The sequence below is a fragment of the Vicugna pacos genome, chromosome 2 (assembly GCF_048564905.1).
Source record: "Vicugna pacos chromosome 2, VicPac4, whole genome shotgun sequence".
Lineage (NCBI taxonomy): Eukaryota > Metazoa > Chordata > Mammalia > Artiodactyla > Camelidae > Vicugna > Vicugna pacos.
The window spans coordinates 14,713,262-14,737,472 of record NC_132988.1 but is presented as its reverse complement, the minus strand read 5'-3'; the positions used below and the strand labels follow the sequence as shown (position 1 = coordinate 14,737,472).

General features: G+C 42.6%; 1 protein-coding gene across 11 annotated transcripts in view; it reads left to right on the top strand.

Annotated features, from left to right (window-relative positions):
- Positions 1-24,211, top strand: part of DCLK2 (doublecortin like kinase 2) — a 137,478-nt gene that overhangs the window by 86,666 nt on the left and 26,601 nt on the right. For 3 of the 11 annotated variants that reach the window (XR_012079642.1, XM_072975749.1, XM_072975772.1), the window contains exons 4-10: positions 166-267; positions 1,180-1,230; positions 5,063-5,157; positions 6,767-6,847; positions 20,153-20,225; positions 21,042-21,150; positions 22,770-22,827. Coding sequence is in view for 9 of the 11 variants with exons in the window: in XM_072975749.1 (XP_072831850.1) it covers positions 166-267; positions 1,180-1,230; positions 5,063-5,157; positions 6,767-6,847; positions 20,153-20,225; positions 21,042-21,150; positions 22,770-22,827 (569 nt within the window). In the remaining 2 variants the exon portion in view is untranslated. Of the gene's footprint in view, positions 1-165; positions 268-1,179; positions 1,231-5,062; positions 5,158-6,766; positions 6,848-20,149; positions 20,226-21,041; positions 21,153-22,769; positions 22,828-24,211 lie in introns of those variants that run through there. The other 8 variants (XR_012079660.1, XM_072975769.1, XM_072975779.1 and 5 more) reach the window with 6 other exon arrangements.

The following is a 24,211-nucleotide window of genomic DNA, read 5'->3' as shown; positions in this document are numbered from 1 at the left end:
TAATTTAAGATAACCTCAGGAGTTGCTTTATGTATTAAAGTCGTGTAACAGTGATAAAAAAGATGATTAGGTAATGGTTCTAGGCAGTAAACTACTGTAACATGTGATCGTCCTTTGGTTAAAATTAAAACCAGAGCGATTTAATGCACTTCCCTTCCTTTCTAGAATGCCGCGTCTTGAAGTCATCTTATTCTCGCTCGGCAGCTGTTAAGTATTCTGGATCCAAGAGCCCTGGGCCTTCTCGACGCAGCAAATCACCAGCTTCAGGTAATTAACAGGAGAGGAATGGATAGTCACGAGAGGGGCAGATCACTCTCCTTTAATTCTCTTTGATATAAATGAGTGGTCTTTCCCGTCCTGTATGTGGCTAGGATCCAGAACAGCATAGAGATGACGTGATTTTTTAAATCGAAAAATTTAAGTCTGTTTCTCATAGTTATAGTAACTGTCCTAAGAAACTTGTTTTGACACGTTTTCTCGAGAACAGTCTTACCTAGAGGCTTCTCCTGGTATTTCCATAAAAGTGTTTCACATTTTGACCAGTGTGAGCTGCATTTTTAATTTTGTGGTATTTGATTGTGGGTATTTTCTTCTCTTATTGGGTAAAAACATACACATAAACCCCTAACAGAACTATATTTACCTGATAAGTATCCACAGGCTTTTCCTTCATCAAGCAATTTAATGGTAGCAACGATTATTGTTGGAAAGTAGTGCTACTTATGTCAGAGTCAGACTTAACCTCTAAGTTTCTTTCAGATCCTTAGCCTATAGACTTGTCATAATTTTGTTAGGTTTTTTTTTTTTGGCACTTTAAAAAAAATTCGAATATCCCCCAAGTCTTGATATATTGGTTCTATAAGGCTTGCTTGTGGTAATTATGAATAGCTTTGCTGATATCAATTCCCATTAAAGAAAGGACTGTGAAAAAAACCATGGTTTTACATGTGGGAAGTCTAGAACATGTGAAATACTATCAATAAAAACTGCCTCAAGCATCAGCCTCTCTTCAACTACCGAGTTTGGGGGAGTTCCTGCGGGTCTGCTGCTTCCTCTTCAGCGCCTGCCCCACTTTCTTGAGGTCGGGTTGTTTTACCTTCTCTCTGTGTGCACGTTTAGACTCGCTGAATAACCGCTCTCCTTACTGTCTCCCCCTTTGTGTATACTGCATGTGCACAGTAAAGAGGGGTGGCCACTCCTCCAGTGCCTACTCTGCAGCCAGATCCCCAGGTGAGCCATGATTATTATGGCTTTGTCGCTCTGCTGGGTTTTCGTTTTTTGTCTTTTGCCACATTTCTGTTTCCTTTTGCTCCATGTCCATGAATGTGTCTGGCTTGTACCAGTTACGCCTGTGCAGTGTCACGTGCTTCACACGCTCCAGCCTCCCCTGTCTGCTAGAGAGCCCGTCATCTCCGGAGGATTGCCGGGGCCCGTCTGCGTGCGCGCTCAGCACCGAGCGAGCAGGACGCACGGCGCTTCAAGGGGTCCTCTGGTTAATTTTGGAAAACAGTTTATTATTGAAAAAGGCTCTGGGTTGTTGGCAATGTGAAAATGGCCACAGAAGCAGTTAGACTCTTCTCCCCTCCCTCCCCACCCTGGGGTTAATAAGCCCAGCATTCTCTAAAAATATTCCCAGTGTGAATATTTTTAACCAAAAGCATCTCTCTGATGTTAAGCTTATTTCAAATCATATTATGCTTTCTGTAAAGCACCTCAAATGCTGGGAAAGCTAATATCACATGAAATTTGCATAAATACACTTAAGTGACTTTACCAAATGGCAAATGTAGACTTTTGTCAGGTTCTTAGCTTTTGTTTTAGTGATAGGTTTACAGATGCTTATCATATAAGTAAACTAACTAAATAAAAGTGGAAGAGAGTGATTCTAGGATCAGGTACTATGATTGGTCCAATTTTATCTCTCTGAGATCTAAAGAGGGAAATTAAGACACTGAATCAAAAACATGTTTCATAGCCATACTTGTCGTGCAGACCAGCTGCTTCGTAACATAGTCTAATAAATGCATAAATATTTTAAACTAGAACTTAGAATGCTTAGAAATTGATTTAAAAAGCATCTTAGCATTCCAGTACCTCAGATTTTCAAATGAGTCCATGTTTGGATTTGAGTTAAAAAAGTTTACCTTAAACTTTTAAGTTGCAAGATATAAATCATACTTCAGAGGTAGATGCCTTCTTTATAAGAGATTAATTCAGAAGCATGTTCAGCACATAACTGCAGTTACAGAAAACTGAGAGAGAGTTTTGTTTTAGCAAAGCCATGGTACCCAGAAGTATAGCTCATTTTTATAGACTACTTCAGCTGAGGTATACCTGCTACTGTTTAGAACATTCCATGGGACTAACTGGAATTTCAGACAGAGCAAGTGACTTTGTAAACATCATGTACTTTTTCAATCTTGGGACAGAAGTGCTCCCATAAGTGACGTCTTCTGGTTGACTAAATTCCTCAACGAAACTCCATTAATTGTAATAGCTAAGTGGTGTGTGATAAACACACAGAAATTAATCTGGATAACACAAGGGGGTAAATAGTTACCGTAATTGAGTCTTTAAAATCCTCACTTTTTTAGGTTTCTAGCTTGTGGATCTTTCATAGTCTTCCAAGATAAAAGTGTTCAGAGCAAACAAACAAGCAAACAAGAAACCTTCAAGTTTATTTCTTACCTTACAGTGGAGGTGGGTGGTGGGTAAGAGCCTTATTTGGGAAGAGAAGATCCCGGGTGTAGTGAAGGAGTGGGGCTGCCCACTAGACACCTTCCTGTTGGTGGCACCAGTGCAAGAAGGGAGGGCACAGTGGGGCCCAGGTCCCGCTTACCCTCCCAGAGACGGGAGAAATGTGCAGATGAATGAAGGACTTCTCACTGGAGAGCGTTTTTCAGAACCTTTCAAACGCTATCAGAAACGTAGAGGGCTATACATGACTGAGTGTCTCTTTAGGATGGGAGTCACTCGAGGGTAAATGTGCGCATGTAGTTACTGATCCCAGTTAAATCCCTGGCAGTGAGCTTTCTTCAACTATGTTTAGACAGAAGGTGTGTTCTTAGAGAGATTGGCCTGGGACAGAGATTACCACTTGCAGGAACCAGTTTTTCTTCTTTAGTCCCTTTTGTATCACTGTTCAAGGAAATCTTTGATATTGAAGTGGCACCTGAACATCAGTGAAAGTTAGCAGCACTCAGTGTGTAGAAACTGGTGACCTGAACAGACTGCTGTGTGGAATGAAGGAAAAAAGGAAGCAAACTCAGTATCAGCTCTTCGCAAGCTTACTAGTTCATTGCTCATAATGATCTCTGTTTTGTGTGAATTCCCATCCCCAGTTCCCTTAAAAGGGAATTTTTAAAACAAATAGCATTAATTGAAGTGGAGCTTTATTGAAAAATAATCAGGGCTGTTGAATACTCTTCGAAGTTTCTAAGGAATTGTGCAGTTCACTTGTGTTGTACTTGCACTCTGAATACCCATTTATATCTGTCAAGAAAATCTAGATAACTGACAATTATTTATGAATGAGTGGTTTTAGACTAGAAAAATGAAAGTTTGGTAATTTTAAAATAACTGGAGAAGTTTTTCATCTCTTCTGAGTTTTTACAATGAGCAGTACAATAAACAGACATGACTGATTCATCTCATCACAAACACTTTTTGTATACATATATTTTTATTGAAGTATAGTCAGTTTACAATGTGTCAACTTCTGGTGTACAGCATAATGCTTCAGTCATACATACACATACATATATCTGTTTTCATATTCTTTTTCACCACAAGTTACTATACAATATTGAATATAGTTCCCTGTGGTTCCCTGTGCTATGCCGTATAAACTTGTTGTTTATTTTGTATATTAGTTAGTATCTGCAAATCTCAAACTCCCATTTTGTCCCTTCCCACCCCCTTCCCACAAATACTTCTTGATCCAGAATTCTACCTCCATTCAAGGACTGGGGCTCACTTTTTTGAGTCACCTATTCAGGACCTACATTTTGCAGTTTATACTTACTAGCATCATTTAAAATAACAGTTGCCTGCTCCCTTGAATCAAAAATACTTTTTTAAAAGGAAATGGACTTTGCTTTTCCTTCCATAGAGATGAATGGCAGTTTTCATCTCTTTGGGGCAAAAGCATTGAAGATTAATGATAAAAGGGGTTACGAATATTCCTTAGAAGAGAAAAAAAAATACACTGATACAAGATGTTAAGTAATAGTTTTGTGAAATTACAGCAGAAGTGCATCCCAGTGATACAGTTAGGAATAAGCAGGGGTCGTAGTGAGACTAGCTCTACAAATAGACCCTCCCCTTGAAACAGCAGTCACCATCCTCTTTCTCACATAGGCTCTAAATTGAACTTTTAAAGTATATGGAGGTTTGGAAGAGGGTGTACAAAAACCCCACCAAGATTTGCTATAAAGTAATGGGGAAATTAAGCTGAGAAGAAAAGAAAATGGAAGGAATTAGAAATAACTAGTCTGGATTAAAAAGAAATTTGAAGAGTGTCTTTTATGACCTTCAAACAAATAAGGGAGGTTTTTTACAAGGAAGATGACCAGTAACCTTCTTTTTCCATTAAGAACATACTTAGAAAATGTGTCTGAATTACGGTGGAGTTGATTTGGGGGAGCCACAAGTCATTCAGGTTGGTGTATACCAAGACAGTGGACATTGGACATTGGGGACAAGCTTCCTAGTAAACCATTACAGATATAATGGCCGCTCATTCCCTTGCTGGCAGGCAGGATACACAGACAAGTTCTCGTTCACATCTCTTAACTCCATAACGTTTTATATATTTGCTTCTGTCACTGTTGGAAAACTATTATTGAAAATAATTGTAGTTTCACTGCTTATTTGTCTGATCCTCTGTCTGTGATGCAGTAAGATACATTATCTTTGCTTTTTTGCTGATTTGCCATCTGCTTGGAGCTTTCAGTGACTCGAATCTCCATTGGAGCTCTGTTGTGCGTGTGCTTAGTGTTTTCACACAACCTTGTTATTTGGGGTTTTAATAGCTCTGTCTCCTTTGTTGTCTTATGATCAGTTAATGGAACTCCCAGCAGCCAGCTTTCCACTCCTAAGTCTACGAAATCCTCCAGTTCTTCTCCAACTAGCCCAGGAAGTTTCAGAGGATTAAAGGTACGAAATAGGGTATGTGGCATGTTCGTGTGATTTTTGTTATTTTGAGTTGCATAGTTCAGGAGTTAATCTGTTCAGGGGCTTGGGTGCAGTAACAAATCGGATGAGTTAAGGATTTGGAGGCAGGAAGACCTGGCTTTGGGTCCTGTGTCCTGTTTCATCTCGTACTTTGGGTAAACACACTTAACTCCTCTGGGCTGAAGTGTTTCCATCTCTTAAATGGGAATAAAAGATTATCATTAAGGTTGAACATAATGTGGTTTTATACAAATAAACAACAGTTTTCCTATTATCAAAGCAGTTTACGATGGCAAAGTCTTGGAGGACACCATGATTCTTTTCTTAAAATGTCATTTAAAATCATGATTTTAATATTGTTACCATAATTTGACTTTGTGAAAATCTAAAATAGAGTGAATTCTAGCATAATAGTTATATACATAAGTAGTAACACAAGAAAAATATGTCCATTTTGGTGAAGAACTTAGAAATAAATCTTAGGTCTAGACGGCGATGGTGGTGGCCTGAAAATGTAAATAGTAACTTTAACATGATTAAACAGTTGGTTTAACAGTCGTTTTATCTCAAAGAGAAGAAGAATGATGAGCCAGGCCAGATTTACAGGATTTTAACAAGATTAATTTGATTTAATAGCTCTCAATAATTTAAATTTATAAGAGGAAATTTGCCTGATAAAATAGCAGTATGTGATTGTTCTTAAAGATTGAAAGTTTTCTTCTGTAGAAACTATCAAACTGTCTGTATGGTCATGTACTTTAAGAAGACTGGGAGGTACTCAGTGCCGTGATGTACACGTGTATTACCTTTCATTCCCTTGGAGTGTTTGGTTGACATCAGAAATACTTCCATTAGGAATCGACAGTTGGTTGCCTAAGCCCTTCAGATATTGTCCGAGTGGGTTTGTTTATCCCAAGGATGTTGGAGAATGTTTTTCCCAGTGAAATGGGAGGTAAAAGCCCCAGCATGCCTGGTGAATGAGGGATGAGAACCCAGCAGGCCGGCGGGGCAGTTGGTCTGAGGGTCCTCCCTGCCTGGAGGGCTCTGTCCTCCACCTGACTCCCAGATGCGTTTGTTCAGTCCTAAGGCTGTGTGTCTGCCTCTAGAGTGAACTTGCATGATTTTTGTCTAAGTGCCTGACATCAGAAAGAGAAAAGAACATATCGTCTGTTTTTGTGCCTGTTTGCTTAAGTATGCTGGGACTGAGACCAGTAGTAAGTTTGGGATTTGGAGCGTATCGCTCTCAGGAACCTCTACGTGCTGGAAACTCCTTATGCTTAGCAAAAGAACCAGGCATTTTCTGAGGTGCTAAATTGGCTTGGATCAGTTCACAATATGGTTTCCATGGAATTCTGAAACGTTAACTCCAAAAGAAAAGTTAATGTCAATTAAATCAATTAAAAATCACCAATTCTTTTCAGCTTTTCTTTCCCAACTTTTCCCCAGAATAGACTGAAGGTGCTCTGTTTTTTTTAAAAAAATTTTAGTTGAAGTATAGTCGGTTTACAATGTTATGTCAATTTCTGGTGTATAGCATAATGTTTCAGTCATACATGTACGTACATATATCCCTTTTCATATTCTTTTTCAGTATATGTTACTGCAAGATACTGAATGCAGCTCCCTGTGCTATGCAGTAGAAACTTGTTGTTTGTCTATTTTATATGTAGAGGTTAGTATCTGCAAATCTTGAACTCCCAATTTGTCTCTCCCCACCTCTTTCCCCCAGTAGGATGTGCTCTCTTTTTAATCCAGGTAACTTTCAGGAGAACTAAAGTGAAAATCAAGTTGATTCACCCCTTTTCCAGTTTCATTTGTTACATCATTCATCAAAGCAAAAGCAAGCAGCTCCTAGTCCTGGTAATTGTCAGCCGAGGGCAAACCAGCATGAGCTTTCCTATGGTCCACCTGCATGGATCACTTGTGTTTCTCCCCCGGCTGTTGCTGTAGGCAGGGTTGTCCCTGCTTACCCGGCGTCTTGGTTATTTCCCCCTTTTTGCTGTCTGTCAGTAACCTGGGCCTCCATCTTTCTTCCTAGTCCATCTTCAGCTCTCAGCTGAAGATTGTCCTTTTGGGTTGTTACCACGAGGTCAGTTGGTGCTGCTTGCTGCTCTGAGCACACATCCATCCCTTCACACATGCACACAGACTTGCAGGAGATCACTTGAAGGTGCAGAAATCCGGAGTGAAGATTCGTGGAATTTTTAAAACTATACATTGTATTATTGCTGAGACATTTTTTACATAAAATTGTCCTCACCAAACAAGGTGTATCTTATTATTGTAACCCCAGCATTCAGCACTCGCAGTTCCTTGGCATGGAGGAATTGCTCAAGGATGACTTACTGCTGCAAAAAGAGATGAAGAAGGTTAAGGGGAATGCCGATTCCTGGTCAAGACTGAAGATGAGATTACCAGTCAGATATAGAGTAGGGGTCCTTCTGTGACCCGCCCCCCTCAACCTTCCTTTTATCCTCCACCACACCTGAGGCTTGGCTAACAGCTGTGAGACCTGTTTTCGGTTTTCTTTTGATCATCTGTAAAATAAGGATGTTTGACTTTAAATGATTGCTGCAGCGCGAAGACTATGGTTCTTTAAGTTGCCCGAAAACCTGTCTGGGAAGCTGAGGAGTTGTTTCTCTCCCTCTCACTTAAAAGCTGATAAAGAATCACTGAATCTTACGTTAAATATTAGCAGCTAAAGAAATCTCTGTCCACTCATCAGCTGTTAGGACACGTGCTGAACCTCTCTGACCCCTGCCTGTGCCCAGTGACCATGCCTTGGGGACATTTCATCTCATTGCAGTGCCCCGCAATGCACGCTGTGTGTTGTCCTTGGGATGGAAACCTTCCTCTGAAAGACGGCATCTTAGTTGTGCTCCTTGCTGTACAAAATGCCCTCGTTTCGATGTCATTGTGAAGCTCTAGTCAGCATCTGTCCGCGTTTGCGTTATTTTCTCTATTCAGAGGCACTACAGACAGAGAATTACAGATAATTGCCACGCGTTAGTGCTGTGCTTTTTCCTTCCCCTTCATTGAAAACAGCTTATTAAGATCAGTTAGGAGGGATGTCTGACAGTGGCGGCTGCTCTTCATGGGCGGGAACTCTTTACCACTATTTGTCCTAGTTAGATGCTTTTGTGGCTTTGGGGGTAGATAATCTTTTTCCAGAGAAGCAGAGGATTGACAAAACCAAGCTAACCAAGCCAGGACAGCACATGCGGTAGTTGACATTCACATCTTTCTGCTTCCCAGGACACCGTTTTGGCAGATTTTTATTTTTGGGGGGGTGCTATCCATGTGGGCACAATGTGGTGGCCAGTCAGTGACATGGTGGTGTGCAAGTTACTAAAACAATTTACTAGAGATAAAGTATGAGAATAGAAAGAGTTTATTAGGGGTACCCCGCCATAGACAACAGTCAGTCACTCAGACAAGGGGTGCCTGTGGGAGCCCCGAGGGCCGGTTGTTGGGGTCTTTTATGAGGTCGGGTCCCAAGGTGCCCGATGGGCTTGTGCACAAGGCTCTGATTGGTTGCACGTGAAGTAAGAGATTTAGGGTCTGTGAAGGGCGGTGGGGTTTATGACTCTAAGGTGGGCGGAAACAGGCCAGCCTGAGCTATGGTGAGATTAGGCACTACCTGGGGCTGTTAGTTTGTTAGGGGAGACACGCCCAGTAAAGAATGTACTTTATGTGTGAGGGATCACAGGCAGACATCTGAGAGCCCAGGAGTGGGGGCTGTTGGACTTTGAAGGACTTGAGTTGTCCCAAAACAAGATCTGAGTTTTCCTTAGTAGGGAGTTAAGCCATTAAGTCAGAGGGAAGGTGAATCTGATACTCACTGTGTTCACAGAAGATCGTGCTCTTTAAGGGGCTGGACCGAAGCCAGGAGAGGAAGAAAAACTTTCCTTAGGTTGTGAATATTTTTTGCAAGGTGGGGGTGTTAAGAAATAGAGTGGCAATCAAGTAATTAAGGTTCTTGAAACCTAAAGCTGAAAGATGTCAGGACAACCAAGAGTTAGTTGTACCTCAGTTAACAACTTTTTGGTTTTGCTAGGTAGTTACCTAAAACCACAGTGTGTGGAAACTGGAAGTGGTCTCAAATCTAATTTGTCTTCATTTCATAGGTGGAGAAACTGAGGTTCAGACATGCGGTGTGACTTGCTCAAGGTCCCAGTGGCCAGCTGGGATTCCTGACCCTTTCAGGGTCTCCGTCTCTAACCTCTGATGCCCCTCCCCACCACCCATCACTGGCAGGTTTACTTCTGAGATGCAGCACAGGCACCCCTTGGAAATGCTGTGCTGTGTAGGTCTTTTGGGAGTGTTGGTGCCTGGGTTTAGATACACACAAACGATCTGAATGAAAACGGGTTGTGAGATTGGGAAAGGAGGAAGGAGGGTTAGGGAAAGGAGAGGGGGCACTGAGGTGCAGGGGAGGGTGGTGAGGGGAGGTGGAAAGATAGAGAGGAACGCCTGTTGACAGCCCTTCCTGGGAGACTTGGCAGAGGAGATTATTCGCACGTGTCTGACGGGAGTTCTTTTGAAGTGAAATGGTCATGTTGTGTGACCAGCACTTCTCCCCGACCCCTTAAATCTTTAGCGAAATGATAAAGGTCACAGTAGGTGAGGGTTATTGGTTTTCTTTGGAAGCCAGCAGTGGAACTGAGTATTGTCAAGAGTGGCACAGGTTGGAAACAGATGGTGTAGTCCAGGCCCAGCAGGTGCGTGGGTCCCCGGACGTGAGATCACGTTACGTGGTGGGCCTGTGATGGAAGCCATGCTGTCGGTCCAGTGGCTTAACTGGGCTTTGCGAGCAGAGCCCGTGCTCGTGACCACACCTAGCCCCAGGGACAGAGTGAGAGAGCAAGGCCTGTCTGTTAAACAGATGATTGGAACTGCATAGTTGGACCAGAAATTCATAAAATGAGTTGCTGGGGCCCTGGGCTTCTTCCCGGAACTTAATCCCGAGGTATGAGAAGTTGGCTTTGCTTCCATATGGATTGAGGGAATCTGGCTTTTCTAAAAGACAAGGCCACTCACGGTGATAGTCACGTGGGGAGGAGGCATTTTTGCTGCCAGACTTGAGCTGCCTCTGTGTCGGTGACCCCAGGCTCCCCGCCCTCAGGCACACGAGGAGCCCACAGCCTTGGGGCAAGGCTGGTTCATGCCAAGTCCTACTAGGCCTGGGCCAGGAGGGTACGTGACTCCTCAGGACTCTTGTTTATTTTTCTTCTAATCTCCTTACTTACTAAAATTTTCTGTGAGTGTTCCAGTTGGTCTCAGTTAAGCTAAGGGATCCCCTTAGGCCAGAGATGGCACCCCCCACCGAGTGTGCAATTTCACAGGAAGAGAGGCTCAAAGAAGGGTGTCACCCAGAGCCCCGTTGTCCCAGGTGGACACAGGACGGTGCTGTGGTTCTGCGGGTAAGCCCGGAAACCAGGGTGCCCGGGTTTCATCTGGGCTTGGCCCCTCACGAGCTGTGGGGCCTTGGGCAAGTCACATCACCTTTGTCTGTCAAAAGGGGGATGCATAGGCCCTACTGCACAGGTCTGAGATGAACTAAGTGTAGAGAAAGAGCCCAGAATAGCTTTGTTGTTCTTTTTTTTTTACTGTAAGTCTTGGGGTTTCCAGGTTCAGCTTTCACATGAGGGAGGTTTCACTTAGGAAAGCATGTTGACGTGCAGTTGAGTAGAAGGAAAGAGAAAGTGAGAGAAGTCAGACTCCAGGTTTAACCACCTTCTCTGCTCTTGTTCCCATTTTCCCTCCCAGCTGCACCTTCGTCTCTGCCTCCCTGCCCTGCACAGTCCAGCCCTATTAGTAATCTGTGGGTAATTCTATTAGTAACAAGTTATCCCAGAATTTAGCATCTTAAAACAACAATACAAAATTATTTTCTGTCAACAATTCTTGTAGGTCAGGAATTCAGGAGCAGCTTAACTGAGTGATCTGGCTTAAGATCTTTGATGAGGTTGTGGTTGAGATGGACACCAGGGCTGCAGTCACCAAAGGCTTGACTGAGAATGGAGGACCCCCTTCCAAGGGGGCTCACTCACTCGGTGGCAGGTTGGTACCATGGGCCGCACCACCTCCCCCCATAAGTTGGTTTCAGTGTCCTCAGAACACAGCAGCTGGCTTTCCCCAGAGTGAGTGACTTGAAAGAGAGAGAGAGTGCAGGCAGAAGTTCCCCGTCCTGTGACCTAGCCTGGGAAGTCAGACACCGTCATTTCCATAATAGCTTAGCGATCACAAATGCCAGCGCAGTTCTGCATTGGAGGAGGCTACACAAGGGCATGACAGTCAGGAGGTGAGGCTCATGGGAACCGTTTGGAGGCTGGCTCCTGCACCCCTGCTCTCCGCTTTCCTCTTGCCCAAGGTTTCTTTCCTAGGCTGCCTCTGCTCTCCCTTTGGAGGACCACAAAACTCTCTCTCCCCATCAATCTCACTGCTTTGTTCTCCTTCCGGTCCTTTTGTTCTCCAGACCCATCACTCCCTGCGCATTCCTTTCTCTCCTCTTCAGATCCTCGAATCCCACCACCACTGACGTTTTCTTGTCTTAATCCGCATCTTCCTGATCCCACCTCTTCTCCTTGACCTCAGCCCGTGATCTCCTGTTTCCTCTGCCCGAGCTCCTCCCAGTCCCTTCAGTCTAGCTGATAACTTCCCCTTTGGGGCTATTGACTGTGCTGCTTAAATCACAGTGTTTTCTTTGGGACAGATAGGCGGTAAAGAGTACTAAATGTGTCATCAGCTGCCAGACGGATGAAGAAAGCACTTCCCTGAAATTTAATTCATCATCCATGTCCTGGTTTAAGACTTTCAAGGCTGTGGTAACTCAAGGCTTCAGAGTCAGGGGCACATCTGTGGACACTGGGGAATAAAACGCCTTGTGTTTTGATGCCGAAGCGTGTGCCCAGGGGCTGTCTACTGTGAGCATTCCTGTTGGTTGAAAGAAGAAAGAAAAAAAGTACATTTGGAACATTATCCAACATCTTGAGATTATAAACTGTCTGATGTGCTGATGTTTTATCTGATGATGTCTCCTGGGTCTGCTGGTGGTGAAAGATTTTCCAGATTTGTGAAGTGTGATGAAAGGGCTGGTAGTATCTCATCCTGATTGGCAGAGCTAAAATGTAACTCTTTGACCTTCTGAACTCAAAACTTCTTTTCAAAGCCGTGAAATGTAAATCCACGGTAGCTTCTGACCTTCAACGTTTTCGCTTTTCCCTGGAGCTTTGGTTTTTCTTGGGTATTTAAAACTAGTTAATGGTCTTCAGTACTTTTATACCCTCTTTATTACCCCAGGAATGTGGGGTGGTGACTTCATCTCTGAGCGTAATTGATTTTGTTGACAAAAGCAAAAGGAAAAGCAGGACCAAGCTGTTCTGAAGACCTCCGTGCCCTAGCAAAATAAATCATCACAATGAACTTCAGACTCTGTTTGAGGTCAGTGATTTGTACATTGTAGTTGCTCAGTAAATGGAGGCATTTGGTGGGTAAATGGCTCAGTTGGGCAGAAACCCACTTTGTGGGGATGGAAGGAGCATTTGCCAAGCAAATCAGCATATAAGTAGGTCAATTGTAAAAACTTCATTTAAATGTAAGCAGCATGTTTGTTCATCTTCAACACCCCCTTATTTGTGAAAGTGAGTCATTAGAAATTCTCCTCCGCACATTAGATAACTGGGTGGTGTTAAGACTTAGGGGTTGTGGCCGTGAGCTGACCTGGGCCAGAGCCGGATGTGGGTAGCTCTGTAGTTGGGGCTGGGGAGACGGGCACCTGTCCCACCTTCCAGGCATCCTGGAAATCAGTGATAACCTCACACCGAAAGCCTGCAGGCATGTTTAGCAGGTGGGCATGGCCATGCCACCTGCTGCTCACAATCCAGTAAGCCAGTGCTTTGCTTGAAAGGCTCACTCCTAGGGTTGGGATGAGACTCTGCTGGTGTTGGCGGGCTGTGTAGTCAGGGGAGGGGGCAGTGATACTCAGGGGAAGGCACAGGTCCGCAGCTTCCACACAGCCCTGTTCATAGGCGGGAGCTGGCTGCTGTCTCCACCCGGGCACAAGAACAGGTGGTGGGTTCTGTTTACCACTGTTCACCTCTGCTAACCAGTCACACGTCTCATGTACCGAGACACCTTTCAGCTTTGCTCAGTGGAAACAAATCTAAGATATGGCTGCAGATGAGACTACTTTGTGTGCTACCAACCCCTAGGTGCTGATTCAGATTAATTGTTCTCATATCTCATTATTAAAACTGAAGTATTTCAGAGTCTGCTGTCACAAATCGAGTACAAAAGTGTTAAAGCTTCTGTTTTTAAATGGTTGCCTAATTTACACTGACTTTCCTTCCAATCAATGGAATTGATGTTTCTGATACTTAAAAAAAAAGCCATAAAAATGATAATGGAAGCAAATCTATTTACAAGTAATGTCTAGTATACTGATTTAAAAAATTCTTTGGTACGTTTCAAGGGGTGTCTTATTAAAGGAAAATTTTTCTTAAGATTTCTATGTGAGGAAAGGCTGTGAATTTACCAGCTTATATATTGTTTGACTAAATTATAGGAATGTGACTGTACTTATGTAATCTGAAAGCATGTCCTAAATATACCACAGTGAATATTTTAATCAGTAAATCTGGTGTAGGGTGGCACCCCTGAGTTACTTTAATAGCCTTGCAAGACTTCTTTCCCTGAGCTCTTAGAGGAGGTCATAGTGTGAGACTAGCCAAATAGCCCCTGGGCTCTGTAGTCAGACTTGGATTTAGATTTTTGAATCCACGTCTGCTGTGGTGTTTGGGCAAGTTATATAACCCCTCTGAGCTTTTGGTTTCTTCACAGACCAACAGAGATGGTGATAATATATCTAATTTATGAAAGTACTCATTTTAGGACGTGGCATAAAATAGGCATTCAATAAACTGTAATGAGTGTCTTCTTTCCTTTTCTCACAAAGAGAACATTGTTCTTGGGCTGTAGGTGACTCTCAATGTTTATAGACTGTCGGATGAGTGACGGAGAGAACTTAAATAAGATAACTGAACGATTAATTACAGTTACTGCCAGAAACTTCCTCCACAGAGGTTTTCTTTTTTTTTCTTTTGTTGTATATGTAGTTTTCTTTATATATATATATATATATATATATATATATATATATATATATATATATGTAATATATATATATATTTAATTGCAGTATAGTCAATTTACAGTGTGTCATTTTTCTGGTGTACAGCACAATGCTTCAGTCATACATGAACATACATATATTCGTTTTCATAGTCTTTTTCACTGTAAGTTACTACAAGATATTGAATATAGTTCCCTGTGCTATACATTATAAACTTGTTAATCTATTTGATACATAGTAGTTAGTATCTGCAAATCTCGAACTCCCAATTTATCCCTTCCCACCTCCTTCCCCCACTGGTAACCATAAGTTTGTTTTCTTTGTGAATCTGTTTCTGTTTCGTAAATAAGTTCGTTTGTCAGAGGTTTTCAACCTAAGCTACACATTAGATCTGTGGAGCTTTAACAAATGCTGATGCCAGGGCTCTGCATCCAAGGACTCTTTAATAGGTAGTGCAGCCTGGCAATAGAATTTTTCAGATCTTCCCAGTTGATTCTAATGTACAGCCAGAGCAGAGGACGTCTGCTTTGTAACAACCATACACTGGGGTTTACTCTGCTCTAGGGTTTCAAAGTGCAAGAGGTTGGAGAAAAAACTTCCCTACGAAAGTTCTTGTAGACCAGAGGTTTATTTGCTTGTGCCCAAATTTGGCCCATTGCCTGCTTTTCTAAATAAAGTTTTATTAGAACACAGCCATGCTCATTTGTTTCCGTTTGGCCTCTGGCTGCTTTCAAGGTACAGCAGCAGAGCTGAGTGGTTGTGACGGAGACCAGATGACCCACAAACACTAAACTGCTACTCTCTGCCCCTTTACAGAAAATGTCTCTGACCTCTGCAGTAGGCCACTTAAAAATGGAGTGCTGTTTTTCCAAGATGCTTTGAGAAAGTCAACTCACCCCACAAGTATATCTACTGGATTCTGTTCAAGTGCTTCCTTTTATGAAAAACCAGAATGAAGTATGTCCAGCATTATACTCGAGAGTAACATGAGATAATGCATTGATGGAACCAGTTTTGCTATTTTTTTTTTTGAGAATTGCCTATTTCTGAATAAAACTTTGTATTTTTAGTACCACACTTAACACTTCTCTTTAAATTTCAAGTTCTGTAGAAATAGTTAACAATCCACTTATCAAAGAAATTTAATGTAGGACACTCTGACTTTATTTCCTTGCTAAAAAAAAAGGAAATCTGGCATGTTACTGATGATCAGATGTGCTCAGTCAGCCACGAATGCCCTCTTCAATGATGCTAGCAGTTGAGGGCACTTTATAGCTTTTTCTGCTGTATTTTCAAGTCTTTTTAAAAAAGTTCTTAGAAGCAGATTCCTGTGCATTTTCCTTCCTTGCTTACTCGTTAAAGTGGAACTGCTGCTGCCAGAGAGCAGGTGGGTGAGGCGGCGGTGCAGGCACAGAATGTGCTTGGCAGAATCTTCAGTCTTTTCCATCACCCATCAGGACCTCATCAGGAAATATGTCCCCTCCTCTCCCTACTCCTAAACATAATTGCGCCTTTTGGAACCAGTTAGCAGTTATGGAAGATGTCTTGAAGGAGCCCAGGTGCTGCCATCCGTGTGCACTTCACTGAGGAGCGTCTGGCTAACATGTGGCATCGGGCCCTGTCTCCGTGCTGTCTCAGCATCCTGGCTGCTGACAGAAGCACAAACACTCGTTGGCATTTTAAGAGATTTTAATACAAAACTTTAGTTTGACAACGAAAGTGGCACGGGTTTCATCAGGGATGCCATATTTTAACCTCTCCTCGCTTCAATAAGACACTAATTCTCTTACAGGGAGCCGGGCAATCCATAAATTCTACCTGGTGAATGGTGAGGATTTTGCAGTCGGAGCTTCCGCCGCGTGTTTCCCTTGTTCTTTTTCTGCATGTCTCTTGGGGCACCCAGGGTACTTTGCTTTATATTTGACAATTTTAATGTTCGCCAGGGATCTGTGCAGAGCTCTTGGTGAATGCCCAGCTTTCCGTGGATCCTCGGAGCACCAGGCTTCATTGCCAGGAGGTCACGTGAACTTAATCGCTAGATGTGTGATTCACTGAGCCAAGCGCATGTCTGTGCCTTAGCAAAGTGGTCCCTCTCACCAGCTTCTTGGTCATTTGTAACCACCAGAACCTTGGAAACCGTATCGTGAGATGCCGAGGTTTCTTGGAAGGGTTTTAAGAGTACACACATGCCGCTTCATAAGACTGTAAACTTCCAGGCAGCAGTGGATCTTTGTATCCTTTAAAAATCCAGCACAGATTATTGCTAAGAGAGGAAAAGAAAACTGTCCCTGTGTCTAATCACATCCCGTCTCTTGAGCTGTGTTTATTGTGATTCCCTGATCTTTTCATGTTTTCATTTTCTTCGTGAAAGCTTTTTTTAAAATAAAGAAACATATTTGGATAGGTCACCAGATATGTCACTCCTTTACTCTGTGTGTATATATATGTTCTTAAATGCTTGGGGTTTAAAGCTTAAATCATTCCATTTGAGAGTATAGAAAAACGCTCTTCTTGGCCGTTATTATTTGCTAAGAAAGCTGCGTTTCTTGATGATTTAGCGATGCCTTCATCAGGTACAAGTGAAAGTAGCCTTTGACTCGGGCCTGCGCCTGCACCCTCTCCACAAGGCCGCCTCTGAGGCCAAGGCTCTAATCCATTCGCCGTTCTCTTTCAGTCATTAGAGAGCCAGCCCCCACCACCTGCTCTGTCTCCTGCTCTCTTTCCTGGCTCCTCGCCAACTCTGAATCCCAAAACAAACCAGATTTGTAATTGCTGGACTGTACAGGGACTGAGGATAGGTGGGAGTGGGGGGTTTAATCAAAAGAAACACCAGGAGAGTTACAGTGGTTGACAGGAACTCAAACACTCAGAGGAGTCACCCATCTGTGTGAAAATGGACAAGGAGGTAAAAATGCCTGCACTTGGCCCTTACAAGGCTTCCTTCTTAGAGAGCCCTCGAGTCAGAACACATCAGCTAACTGACTTACCCTAGTTAGCTCAAGAAAGAGACCTGTTAGAGAAATGTTACCTGCTTCCAGGAGAGCAGAGCAAGCACGTGGGTGTTGGCGGTGGGGACAAAGGCAGGTCCCCGGACCTCAGCAGTGGCTGTGGGGTGTGCACACCGCACACTTCCTGGGCTCTGAGTGGCAGGAAGGAAGATGGTTCCCGCCCACTGCCCAGGCGGAACCCAGCCAGCAGTGTCCCAGGGTGGGGGGCTGCCCTGTGCTGGGCTGTGGATTTAGACATGTAGGTAAGCTGTTCACCGGCCACTGTTGCTCCCAGGCATTGACCACCCCCTCTCCCATCCCCTCCCATCCCTGTAAGCTATGATTTTTCCATTCATCTTTTCAAATATAATTTCCCCCCAAAATACATTCTTCTTTATTCCATTAAGAATTTGGTTGATATGCATGTACTTTGGATCTTTTACTCCCTTGGGTGACAGTTTTCAATCTAGGAAGGGTGGGATTAGAAGAGGAACAGACTTGGGATGAATTATTGAGCAAAAGATGTCGTAAAGCCATTGTGCATTCAGAAATTCAAAAGCATTTCTCAGCCGCTTCTTTCAAGGCCCTATGCTAGATGTTTTAAGGAAAGATAGGAATAATTAATATTGTGTTAGTGTTACATGTCAGTGACTGTGCTGAATGATTGTACATGCATGAGCTAATTTTAATTCTCTAGAAATCTTTGAGCTAGGTGCTGCTACTGTCCCTCTATTCAGAGCAGAAAATTAAGACTTGGAAAGTTTTAGCAACGTTAAAAAAAAAAAGATTATTGGAGTTAGTTTAAGTATAAAATAGGTGAAAAAAAATGGTGACAAACAAATTGGGCAGGTGAGTAGGAGGATAGACCATGGCCTGGCTGCCCTGCTGGAGGCCGTGGGGTTATTCTGCCAGTAACCAAGATGCAGTGAGGTTTTGGGATCCTAGGGGTGATGCCGGAACTTGTCGTTTGGAAATGTTTCTCTGGCAATAATCATAGAATGGGAGAGACTATAGGTAACTAAGGAGCCTCGGGTGGGGGTGCACACTGAGGAGGACCCAGACGAACGGAGCAGAGAATGTCGTGGTTTTCTTTTCACCTTCCCTTCATGTCCCCTCTCTGGGCCGCAGTTTTGAAAGCCTTGCTTTTAAAAACATTCTAGCATAAATTCCTGCTTGTTTCGAAGTTGCCTTCAATTTCAGTGGCAAAAAATGAGAGAGAACAAAACCAGCAAAAAAGCTAAATTTTGAAAACCTTTGATTGGCCACTTTGTAGCATGAGGAAACTGATCGAACCCTGAGGGGCCGGCTGAGCACCGGCGTTTTCATCAGGCTAAGCGTGGCTAGAAAGGGGTGCACACGCACACCCACATTCCTGCACAACTACACACGCGTCAGAGTGCAGGAGACAGACACTTACAAGAGGTGTGTTTGCCACTCAGGACAGCGGCTTATAGGTGGGTCTCAGTGCTGCTTTTCCACAGCCCCGGGTTTCCTAACAGGACATGTTGCTGCTGCTTTTACTGTCCACACAGGTGTGGTTACATGGGATCTGAGAAAACGCCCTAATTTTTACATGCCTTTTGTTCTTGAGACTGATATTTTACCCCAGAACAGCTTCTGGATGATCCTGTTGGAAGGAATTTTTGTTAAGGATTGGGCTCTCCTGGATTGTACCAAACTCAGCACCTGTGAGGTTCTCTGCTTTACCCAGTGGAAGGGAGTGGACTCAGTGTCTCCAACTTGTGGGCCCTGTGGGAAGGGTGGGTCCCTGCCCTGGAGAGGCTGTGTCCTTGATGCTTTCATTGAGCAAGTCTGAATTAGGAACTTGTGCACCAGGCTCCGTGCTACACTCAGGGATGCAGGGATGAGCAAGGCACAGCCACTGTGAGGCAGAAGCTACCAGGATAGCTCGGGCAGAGAGGTGAGCGTGAAGTCGCACTCACACACAGAAATGTCAAAGATGCGTCTCAGTGTTCAGTAAGTCCTTTGACCTTGTAAACTCCTGAAAGGAATAGTTTAAAAAAAAATGAAGAAGGAAAATTAAAGATGAAAGGGAAAAGATTGAGTTTGAAAGTGTAATAGCCCTTGGAAATGAAGAAAAGATTTCATAAGCCTACAGAATAATAAATAAAATAGAATAAATAAAAATAAATGTATGAACAATGTTCATAATGTGAGTTTTTCAGTTCACCTAAGAAGTAGAGGTATTTCTGTTAGACTGGGAACTTCAGCTTTTTGTTAAGCTGAAACCTACCTCTTAGTTTATCTTTTATTTCCCTCTGGTTCCTAGTAAAAAGAAAAATTCCTTATGATGCTCAAGAGTCATTCCCACTCTCTTGGTGGGTAGAGAAGTTGGTTGAGCCAGGGCTGCTCTCTGGATCCTGAATCCACAGGAGAGTGTGCAGGTGATGCAGTCCTGGACATGGGGCTGGGAGGAGCTCGCCCTCAGCAGGGACCCCAGTGCTCAGCACAGGGGAGGCTGCTGGATCTGGGGGCTCAGTGCTGGCATTCTTGGAAATCCCTACAGTCCTCACCTTACTGTGCCGCCAGTAACTACTTTGTGCATCGATTGTGCCGTGGGTCTCCTTTATTGAGATCAAAAGTAACACAGCATCAAGGAAGAGTAACACTCTGTCAGTTCTGCTACTAATACTAATGGAAAACACTGTCTAAGGAAGAACTGTATTGACGGGGTTGTATGTGGGAGAGAGGTGAGCGGAGAAGCAAGGGGGCGCTCCTCTGTGTCTGTGTCATTATATTTGTACAGTCGGACAGCACTTTCTCTCCTCTAAGGATTAACCAGCTAGAGGTGTGTAAGCGTATGCTGATAAGTAATGTGCACTCTCTTCTACAGCAGACGTCTGCACATGGCAGATCTTCTTCCAATGTAAACGGCGGACCTGAACTTGATCGTTGCATGAGTCCTGAAGGTAGTTCTCAACCTGATGATTACTTTTATAAAGGAAGCCATTCACGTGAACTTGGCGGCCACCCAAAATCCACTTGTGCTAAATTACGATCTCCCTAAACAGGGATGTGATCGTGTCACTAGTTCGTCTGTTTAGCCTCAGTGGGCAGGGGTCACATCAAGATACATAGAATCTCATTGTTAATGAAACTATCCCAATTTCAAATCTTAGTCTTGGGTTTCCTTTATTTTTCCTTAGTGGCAATCTGCTCATGATTCCTAAATGTAGACTGTGCTTTTTCTTAGATAATTAATAAATGGGTTTCTGTGATGTCTGCTGTGTTCTGGGCACTGGAGATACATTGTGAAAAATAGTTAGTCTTAACTACTTCCTCCTCCTTTTTGAGAAGACTTTGAGCCAGGAATTAGCCTTAACAAAGCATCTTAACTGGCCAGAGTCTTCTTTACTAGAAAATCTTGAGAAAATTTCTGAGATTAAGTCCTCACCATCGTCCCTTTCCCCTTTCCCCAGAGTTGACAAAAAAGTTTACAAAGTTTTAGTTAGACTTCCCCTTTACCCAAAGCTAATCACTTATTTTTCAACTGATATTTCAGGATTTTTTAGGTTTATTGACTATGTTGGTTTCTGATTCCAACCAACAAGGCAAAAGGAAATTGATGATTTAGGTGTTCTATTCAGAAAATACACTCCGATTTTCCTTAGTTTTACCATAGATTTAGAAATAAATGTGTTGTGATTTATTATTTTACAAATATGTAGGAATCAAGATGAAATGTTGATGTGTTCATTAGACTTTGCATTTATCCTTTTTTGCAGGTGTGAATGGAAACAGGTGCTCTGAATCGTCGACTCTTCTGGAGAAATACAAAATTGGGAAGGTTATTGGTGATGGCAATTTTGCAGTAGTCAAAGAGTGCATGGACAGGTGCGTGGATAGTGAGGATAACCATTTGTTCACCAACACGCACATTCTTCCCTGGGAGTTTATTCTGACTAAATAAAAGGCCTTCTGAAAGAGTGTACAGTTGGGATCAGCAGTTTTGCATCCCCACAAGAAACTTAACAGGGAAAAATATATGCATACATCTAGAGTATAAACCTGCCTTGTGCTTTGAGAGGTATATCAAATCTCATCCATATGCTAGAGAAAAATGGGAAAGAATAAGATTCATTTTTTTAAAAATCTGTAGCACTTACCTGTGCAGCTCAGGCTCTGTTCTCAGTTCTGTACTTGTATTAATTCATTTAATCCCCCTAACCACCCTCTCAGCTGATAATTAACTACATATCATCAGTAGTTCAGGATACATGAGCTCTGAGTTTATAAGATCAGAATCAGCCAACTTTTGCCAATTAAAATTACATTTTTGCTTGCCCAGTTTTATTTTGTTTAAGGTCCTAAATCCTCAAATGGTAAGAAATCCATTCTTTTACATTCCAGACCTTTTGTAAAGAATACTAAAACTGAAAAAGACTGAGATTAGAGTCTTTGTGTGTTTAGGCTGCTAGCCTCGCTGTTCTAAGTGGTAATTTTTATTGTCAGTGGGGAATTTTCTGGAAAGTTCTGGTAAAAAAAAAACCTACAGTTTTTTGTGTTTTGCGGCATCACCAGGGAAGCTTTACCGCTGCCTGTGTGCTGCACAGAGTAGCTCCGTGTCCTTTAAGCCCTTCTGCTTAGCTCTGGTACATAGATTGCCACCCAGGTAACAAGGGTGTAAGTATGACTTCTAAAGACTTGTTAGAAATCCGAGGCAGTGTTTGGTTTATATTATGGGAAAGCAATTTAAATGAAAGTTATTCTTCCAAGGTAAGCCTCATCGGCGTGTGCTGTGACCACCGGGCGAAAGCAGCTAGCAAGTGAGAGAGCTAACGTATTGCAAGAAAACCACCGTGTTCTTTCATGAACTGCTCTCCTATTCTAAAGGATGTATTTTTGACATATTCAGATTAAATTATGTTAAAGGTGATTAAAAGTTAAATAACAATATCAAGATTCTCATGTCCAAGTAAATGATGTCTCCAGTACCAGATACAGGTGTTTAAAGGTGTGGATGAGATGGTACCAGATCCTCACTGGAGTTTTGGCTGGGAAATAGATGAAAATCTAGGGACTTTTCAGTTTTGAATTATGGGCTACTTCGTGACTAATGGATTCATGTAAAGACATTGAAAAATGAAAATGTCCGTGACCTTGGTTCATTTTTCTTAATTTTATTCTGTCTCTTAAGAGAACTATTTTTGAGATTTAAGTATGGAAAAATAGCTTCTTGTCCAGCTCTGATACAACAGAGTTTAAATACTTTAAGTATGTGAGTTGCTTTAAAATATGGTTAATATTTATAAAAGGAGGTTGACAGTGTGGCTTTGTGGGTTTTTTAAAATCTTTTTTGGGTATTTTTCTCCCTGACCCCAGTCAGCATCATGTCTGATGTACAGAGGGGGAAGGCAGCCTTTCTTCCCCGAGTCTGTGCTATAGAGGAAACCAGGAAGGTTGGTGTCTTTGATTCATGTCTTTAAAACGGCCTTCCTCTGATTATTCCACAGGTCCACTGGAAAGGAGTTTGCCCTAAAGATTATAGACAAAGCCAAATGTTGTGGAAAGGTATAGTATACATAACTGTTTTGTAAAAGAAACTGAAAAAAACTTGGAGATGTTTGCTGTGGTGAAGGAATTTAAGTGGTGATTTGATGAGATTGTAACAGGAACAGACTGCTGATTATAGTGTGGGAAACATTATCAAGCTTTTTTTCCCCCCTGCTATGTTTCAGAAACTTTAATCCGAAAACAGTAAATTGATTTTATCTTTGTCCTAATGAAGGAAAAATACAAGTTCTCTTCTCTGGGAGATGCCTATTTTAAAAGTCAGCAACACACAAAAGCTATGTCGAGGACTTTGAGAGGTCTGAGACTGGACCCTACTTTCAAACTGACAAATTAGCCTACCCGGTTTGTGGATGTGGCAGAAGACACAGTTTCCTGGGTCAGAGACAAAAAAAAAAAAAAAAACCCTTATTACTCATAGTGTAGCTGGAAGCAGGAGCTAGCTCCATGCTTGCTCTGATTCTCCTTAATTCCAAAGGTCCACAGAAGTGATGCGAAGAGGCCCCGCTGGATGCTGTCACACAGTAGGCTTTTGTCACAGCAGGCGATCCCCAAGCTTAGGAACCCCCAATCTTATGAGGAGGACACTAGCAAACCTACCCCAGAGAAGAACATTATTCTTACTCTCATGTTCAGGAAACAAATCTGCCCTCCGCCCCGACGGAGACCCTGTCTCTGCGTTCCAAGGGTGTTTGCTGTATAGACATCCTCCAAGAAAGCTTGAAACAACAGCTGATGCAGGGTGTGCAGGAACACCAGGGACTGTCTCCCCAAATGGATGAACTTTACTCTGTGTCCCAGTGTCAAGATGGGGCTGGGAAGAGATCAAATGATGGAGTGCTGCTAGATTTTTACTGATATTTTAAGTATGTTCAAAAAGATAAGTATTTCATAACAGGGACAACAAAGACCTTTTTGGATTCCTTTCTGGTAGGTAGCATTGCAGTTCAGAGAGCAGGCTTTAGACCTCACAGTCTGCCACTGGGCTCCTAGCATGCGAGGTGCCAGGCACTTGAAAGGTGGCCAGTCTGAGTTGAAACACACAGCAGATGTTGAAGATTTAATGCTAAAAGAACAAACAATACCTCATTAATATTTTTCATATTTGATTACATGTTAAAGTGATACTATTTTGGACATATTGGGCTAAGTAAGCTTTATGACTTTACCTGCTTTTTATATTTTTTTTAGCATGGCTGTTAGAAAATTCAGATTTACGTTTATGGATCACATTATATTTCTGTTGAGCAGTACTGCTCTAGAGCCAGATTGTATAAAGTAAACCTGGGCTCTGCTTCTTTTTGCTGTGTGACCTTGGAAAAATTACATAACCCCTCTGTGCTTCTGTTTCTTCCTGTAAAATGCAGTTATTAATGATACCTAA